This window comes from Aquarana catesbeiana, linkage group LG02, assembly GCF_042186555.1.
Source record: "Aquarana catesbeiana isolate 2022-GZ linkage group LG02, ASM4218655v1, whole genome shotgun sequence".
Taxonomy (NCBI): domain Eukaryota; kingdom Metazoa; phylum Chordata; class Amphibia; order Anura; family Ranidae; genus Aquarana; species Aquarana catesbeiana.
Genome location: NC_133325.1, coordinates 627,463,132 through 627,470,758, shown reverse-complemented (window position 1 = coordinate 627,470,758; position 7,627 = coordinate 627,463,132). Strand labels below are relative to the sequence as shown.

Here is a 7,627-nt window from a genome sequence, read left to right as displayed (position 1 = left end):
AAATAAGTGAATGTCATTTAAATAAAAGAAACAAAAGTTCATGCGCAAAGTCCATGATAAATCGTCAAAAAATGTGCTGTGGAAGAAACACTACAATTCATGTGATCCTCCAAGTGTGCCCACATTTCCAAGTACTCAAGCTCCTTATCAGAGACATGGGATCTTAAATTACAGGAGGTCAATTCAACTCACAAACAACACATCTACAGTTTCCACCTCTTAACAGCTCCAATAAATCCAGAAATAGGCTGCCCGCAAAATTAGGTCAGGTGTGGAATCAAATGTCTAAGCCCGGCTTAGTTCTTTATAGTATTATATATGCAGATAGAAAGCAGCTTATGATGACAGACCAAGCCACTGAATATCACACCAACATGAGCTCCTCCGAACTTGACTATCTAAAGCAATTGCTGTATTATAGGGATGGCTTTTTAGCCTCAAAGGTAAGAATATATGTCTAAAATACTATTTTCTTTATATTTAGTATTCCTACTTCTGTACTCGACTGTTCATTGTTTGTTTGTGACTTTTACAGTATATACAGTATACATCCACTAAACAGCTCCATATTGCCTATTAGACATTCATTTTACAGCAGAAATCATGTGAACATTATTCCCCCTTTTAGAGAACTATTTGTTTAGTCAATGTTTTATCTGATCTAAGTACTGAGGTAATATGAGGTAATGGCCTTCCAAAAATATTACTAAATTTGAAATGTATAAACTGGACACAACCCTTTAGGGGAAATTCAGTAAAGCTGCTGTGCTACTTTTCTGGTGTGGATTGCTCTTGTTAATGTGTTGCACCTAATAAAAACAAAAATCTGTGACAGTTCTGGTACTAATGACTTGTGTGCCAAATTCAGGTAGTCCTAATTTGCTCCACTTCAGTGGTGGCTGTTCCATAATGGGTGCAGGCGGCACCCCCCTAGTTTGCATGAGATTTGCATGTGGGGCTCCGGACTCATAGCTTTCTATGAGTTTATTTTTTAGAGCCTGAGGCTCTAATTGGGTTAAAAAAAGGTTGGGAACCCACGCACTTGTGACACTAGCGAATCAATATTAGCTATCAGTTTCTGGCTTATCCTCCCAGCAAATCAGGACAGGAGGCAGATCTAAAGAAGACCCGGTTAGCCGGAAGGAGATGCTGGGGAAGCCGTGGCATCGTGACCCTGGAGGGGTGAGTGTGTTTGCCGCCCCCCCAAAAAAGTTTAGCACCACCCGCCACTGATCCACTTCTACATTGTGGTGCAACATCTGAGCCAAGTTTAACCGCTTCAGATCGGGGCCATTGCCAAATGACGGCAACAGCGTGGATCTAAATTGCCGGGACGACGTCTATTGACGTCGTCCCGTGCACGAGCGGCCTGCGCGCCCCCTGCAGGGCGCGCGTGGCGCGCTCGGTGATCAGCGAGTCTATGAGACTCGCCTGATCACAGATCAGAGTAAGGGGTCGGTCCCGACCCCTTACCACATGATCAGCTGTCAGCCAATGACAGCTGATCATGTGATGTAAACAGAGCCGGTAATCGGCTATTTTTCCTCCTCGCGCTGACAGCGTGAGGAGGAAAAAAGAAACCCGATCACCGGCGGCCATGAGAGGGACATCAGTCCCGATCACGGCGCTCTTCTGATACAGAGCAGTAGGCAGCAGTGCCGCCTACCAGTGCCCACCAGCGTCACCCATCAGTGCCCACAGTGCCATCAATCAGTGCCATCAATCAGTGCCCACAGTGCCACCCATCAGTGGCCACAGTGCCACCCATCAGTGCCCACAGTGCCACCCATCAGCACCCACATCAGTGCCACCCATCAGCACCCACATCAGTGCCACCCATCAGCACCCACATCAGTGCAATCTATCAGTGCCCATCAGTGTCACCTACCAGTGCCCATAAGTGCCCATCAGTGCCGCCCATCACTGCCCATCAGTGCCGCCCATCACTGCCCATCAGTGCCACCCATCAGTGCCCCCCATCAGTGCCGCCCACCAGTGCCCCCCATCAGTGGTACCTATCAGTGCCCATCTGTGCCACCTATCCGTGCCACCCATCCGTGCCACCCATCAGCGCCCATCAGTGGCCATCAGTGCCGCCTTATCTGTGCCCATCAGTACCGCTTTATCTGTGCCTATCAGTGCGGCCTTAACTGTGCCTATCAGTGCCGCCTTAACTATGCCTATCAGTGCTGCCTTAACTGTGCCTATCAGTGCCGCCTTAACTGTGCCTATCCATGCCTATCAGTGCAGCCTATCAGTGCCCACCAGTGCCGCCTCATCAGCGCATATCAATGAAGGAGAAAAATTACCTGTTTGCAAAATTTTATAACAAACTATTAAACATGATTTTTTTTTTTTCAAAAATTTCCATCTTTTTTTGTTTGTTTAGTAAAAAATAAAAAGCCCAGCTGTGATTAAATACCACCAAAAGAAAGCTCTATTTGTGGGAAAAAAAATGATAAAAATTTCACTAGGGTGCAGCGTAGCATGACCGCGCAATTGTCATTCAAAGTGCGACAGCGCTGAAAGCTGAAAATTGGTCTGGGCAGGAGGGGGGTTTAAGTGCCCAGTAAGCAAGTGGTTAAGATAAAATAAGGACAGTTTGGGTGGAATTCAATAAAGCTGCTGCACACCTTTACTGGCATTAATCCCCATGGCTTCCAATACCATCTCTACGCTGAAAACACACAAATCTATTTCTCTGCCCCTTAGCTCACCAGCTCCGTTTCTTCACATATCACTAATTTACTAACAGATATATAAGTCTGGATGTCACACCACTTCCTCAAACTCAATCTATCCAAAACTGAACTTGTAATTTTTCCTCCCCCACATGCCCCTTCCCCTGATCTCTCTGTCAAAATCAATGGTACAACTATAAGCCCATCCCCACATGCCAAGGTCCTAGGTGTAGTCCTGGACTCTGAACTCTCCTTAAGGCCCCATGTTCAATCACTGTCCAAATCTTGCCGCCTCAACCTCTGCAACATCTCCAAAATATGCTCCTTTCTAACCAATGACACAACAAAGCTCTTAATTCATTCCCTGGTCATCTTTCGCCTCAACTACTGAAACTCCCTTCCTATTGGCTTACCTCTACATAGTCTACCCCCCTTCAATCCATCATGAATGCTGCTGCCAGACTCATCCACCTTACCAATCACTCTGTGTCTGCTACTCCTCTCTGTCAATCCCTCCACTGGCTTCCGCTCACCCAACTAATTAATTTCAAAATACTAACAACAACTTACAAAGCCATCCACAGCTTAGCCCCAGCTACATCACTAGCCTAGTCTCAAAATACCAACCTAATCATTCTCTTCATTCCTCTCAATACCTCATGCTCTCTTGCTCCCTCGTCACCTCCTCCCATGCTCTCCTCCAGGACTTTTCCAGAGCCTCTCCAATCCTATGGATCTCCTTATCCCAATCTGTCCGATTATCTCCTACTGTATTAGCTTTTAGACTATCACTAAAAAGCCTCCTCTTCAGAGAAGCCTATTCTACCCACACCTAACAACTGTATTTTCATTTTCTCCATCAGCTCATCCCCCACAGTTATTACCTTTTTGTTTCACTTGATCCTCCCTTCTGGATTGTAAGCTCTAACGAGCAGGGCCCTCTGATCCCTCCTGTATTGAATTGTATTGTAACTGTACTGTCTGCCCTCATGTTGTAAAGCGCTGCGCAAACTGTTGGCGTTATTTAAATCCTGTATTATAAAAATAATAATCCCTCTTTTAGTAATGTATTCCAACAAATTTATAAAACATCTGCAAAACTTTTGGTTCTGACAGCGACTCCTGCACCAAATTCAGGTAGTTTTAAAATGTATCACTTTTACATTATGGCTCAGTGAATGCGCCAAATAGAATACGGCAGTTTGGTATCTCACAAAAGTGGCCTTAAGGCCATCTTTGTTTTGGCAAAGAGACAGATTTTGCTAAAGTGTCTCGCGTGCATTTTAAAAGTGTTTCAGCGTGTACTAAATTCAAGCACAAGTTCTAGACGGGTACATGAATTTGGCACGCTCTGTGCCATTTTTACGATGCATGAGAGACACAAAATCTATCTGGCATCCTTTATGAATTCCAGGGACTGTTTCTTGTTGATACCCTATAGCATAAATGCCAAGTTAACATTTAAAGGGTAACTCCACTTTCGTAAGGAAAAAAATAGCAAATAAAAAAAAAGTAATATAGCATATACAGTTGCGACACAAGTCATATTGTAATTGAATTTTATTAAAAAATTACATTTTTTTTTTCAATCTGCAGCGCTGTATTTTTCAGTAAAATGCAAAGCAATATGGCTACCTGGAGGTGTTCTGTACACAGAATGTAAACAGAATGCCCCCCAGAAACATAATTTTCTGACAGTGTGGTTGGCTCACTGATTTTCCCAGAAGTCTATACTAAGATACAAATAACATATCAAGCACCCCCTGCAAAAAAAAATAACATTTTTGGTGAGATACTCCCAATAGAAAACCACATCTAAGGGGATGCAGACCTTGCCATTTTCCTTATTAGAGCCCTGCAGGTGCAGCAGCTGATTGATCATTATGAAACCAATCGCATTAGATTCACTTACCACATGGACACAGACAAACACACGGGGATTTCGTCAGGATAACAAAAGTTAGGAATCTGCAACAAAGTTTGTTAAAATCCCTGCAATGTACACACAGACCACACAGAGGGGAATTATTTTTCTCTCAACAAAAGTGGAGTTACTCTTTAAGCTACTGGATATTAAATAATCAATTCTCCGAATTGCTCTTATTGCTGGGATTAAAATTAGCCCCTACAACATGTCATTTACATATGCTCATATTTCAATATATTATATTCTCTATCTTACATTGGTATATACTGAGGTACTATATACCATTTTGAAACCGATCAAACATTTCCCAGCACACTTACCAGCTAGCCTGCTAACAAAAAACTGACCCTGTTCAAAAGTTAATGGTAAAAACTGAGGTTTTAATTGCATGCAGTTTTAATCGGGCTTCACAGTGGTATAGTGGTTAGCACTCTCACCTAGCAGTAAAAAGGGTTGCTGGTTTGAATCCCAACCACAACACTACCTGCTTGGAGTTTGCATGTTCTCCCTGTGCCTGTGTGGGTTTCCTCCGGGTACTCCGGTTTCCTCCCACACTCCAAAGACATGCTGGGAGGTTAATTGGCTTCTGTCCAAAATTGGCCTCGGTATATGGGTGTGAGTTGGGGACCTTGGATTGTGGGCTCCTTGAGGGTAGGGACTGATGTGAGTGTGTGATGTATGTGTGGAGCGCTGTGTAAATTGACAGCACTATATGGGTACCTTAAATAAATAATAATAATAGATGAGCATCTTAATGAGACACATTGTACAGGGATAGGGACAATTGTAGACATGCACCCACACTCACTCAGGTTAAACTGGATGGACTGGTGTCTTTATTCAACCTTACCAACTATGTAACATTTGCAAATATATGTGGAAGCTGCAGTGCTTCACCAAGGATCCTCTGTACACTGCGGTCCTAACTCTAGATTTGAGAGTCTTCAAGTTTGAGCATATATAGAATATATATACCATTTTATTTGATTGAACTGTGGTATTGATGGGAAAAATTGGTGGGGGTGGTGGTGATGGGGTGGGGATGGGCGCTGAGGCAGCTTTATGTGTTGGCAGATCACTCCGACCATCAAAGTTTGGGAAGGAAAGAAATTAGAATATGATATATTATTGAGGTATTTAAGATCAGATGGAAAATGTTGTAGGCCCAATTCACATATATGTGCGGTGACTGGCATTTTACTGCACTGTATTGCACAATTGTTTTCTGTGTGTTCCATTCACACTGCAACAAAACTCAGCAAGCTGCAATAAAATGCAGACATACTGTATTCTATCACAGAGCACCGTACAGGATGCAATGTCACTGTGCAGCAGTGTATCACACTGCTGTATAGTGACATAATTGAAGTATCACTTTTGTGCAGTTCAAATCAAGTTTGTATCACAAAAAGAGCTGTGTAATTCTCTGAATCACGCACCACACCGCCCTGTACCGCAATCAGCATTGACACCTGCAGGAGAGGTAAACCACTGCAGTTTAACTTAACTCTCCAGCAGCTGTGTCCATTCAGAGTAAACTGGCCTGTAAAGATAAACAAAATGCCCCCCAGACAAAATTAGTGGGGTAGGGGGATAACCTCGGTCAGGTTTTTAGTAGGATCTCTGATCCCATTGGAGTGATTTGCTCTAAGTATCTTTCAGAACAGGAAGTTCACAGAGTGTACAACAAACACATGTTGTTCAGTAAAATGAGGTAGGTTTAGAACCTTTGTCATGCTATTATTACTATCTTCCTATCTTGTTAACAACTGTTTCTATTTCTGTTGTCATGGGCTGTCATGGGCATATGAAGTGAGGTTAAATGTCACAAACAGGGTCAAAAACAGCAATATAAACCCAGTCAGGGGTGATCAAGGTTTTAATCCTTTCAACTCAATACAAAACAATGCCTAATATGGCATTGAATACAAATTTTGTACAATTGCCGCCCAGCGACGTTCCGGTACGTTGCTGCATTGGAAGGGTGATTATTCTTTTAGGACCGATTACCTTAAGCATATAAGAAGATTACTCCTACAGGTGGTGGAAGGGGGTCCCATCCCCCTTCCGCCGCCCCCTCAGGGAGCCCGGAAAGGATGTGACTGGGGGCATCTGGTTCCTGGGACACAGTGAGAGGAACTGGTGTTGTTTCTCCTGTGTGATGTCAGAAACTGGAAGTGACAAGGATTTTGTCACTTCCGGTTTTGGTTTCATGTAAACAAGCCGTTACCGGCTTGGACAAGCATCTGATCAAACCAATGACACAGCGGGGAGGATTCCCTCATCCACCTTGATTTGATGGGGAAACATGCAGTTTTTCCAATCAGCCCACTGCTGATCAAAAAAAAAGATACATGTATGGCCAACTTTAGACTGTATCCCTTAGTCAGTAAGATGTAGCTTTTGATTTTGGAATAAATGAACTTTACCAAATGAAAACCACATACGCTGTTGGAAATTTGTGCATCTGAAAAAAAATTTCCGACCTGCTCCTTTGAATTTTCTCGTTGTTGCAGACAAGAACAATCACCAAATTGACTCAGTAATGATCAGAAAAACAAAGTTTCTTAGAACATTCTTCTCCTAAGGATTTTTGTTAGAAATTCTACGCATCTATGGCCAAAAGTGGTTGTAAAGTCAGAAGATTTTTTACCATAATGTATTTTATGCATTAAGATAAAAAGCCTTCTGTGTGCAGCAGCCTCCCCTCTGCCGCCCCAATACTTATCTGAGCCCAGTGGCGTGGGGGGGGGGCAGAGGGGACAAAATCTAGGGGGCGCATCTAGGGTGACCACATGTCCCGGATGTCTGATGTCCCCTAAATTGGCCCTGGTATTGCCGCTGCCTGTCACTCACTGTCAGCCTGGGCTCCTGGCCCGGCGGAGACCCGCTTTGCGTTCTTTACCACCGGCCGCTGGCTCACTGCCAAACTGGTTGCTAGCCATGGCACGCCTGGTGTCTAGCAACCAGTGACATCACAAGGAGGAGAGAGGCAGAGGCCCCAGCATTCAGAGTGCAG

At 43.8% G+C, this 7,627-nt stretch overlaps 1 protein-coding gene across 3 annotated transcripts in view; it reads left to right on the top strand.

Annotated features, from left to right (window-relative positions):
- The first annotated feature begins 314 nt into the window (after nucleotides 1-314).
- The window catches only part of LOC141128844 (acetylserotonin O-methyltransferase-like), a 103,679-nt gene continuing 96,366 nt past the window's right edge, over nucleotides 315-7,627 (top strand). Inside the window, exon 1 of one of the 3 annotated variants that reach the window (XM_073616407.1) lies at nucleotides 315-443. Coding sequence is in view for 1 of the 3 variants with exons in the window: in XM_073616406.1 (XP_073472507.1) it covers nucleotides 339-443 (105 nt within the window). In the remaining 2 variants the exon portion in view is untranslated. The remainder of the gene's footprint in view (nucleotides 444-7,627) is intronic. The other 2 variants (XM_073616406.1, XM_073616409.1) reach the window with 2 other exon arrangements.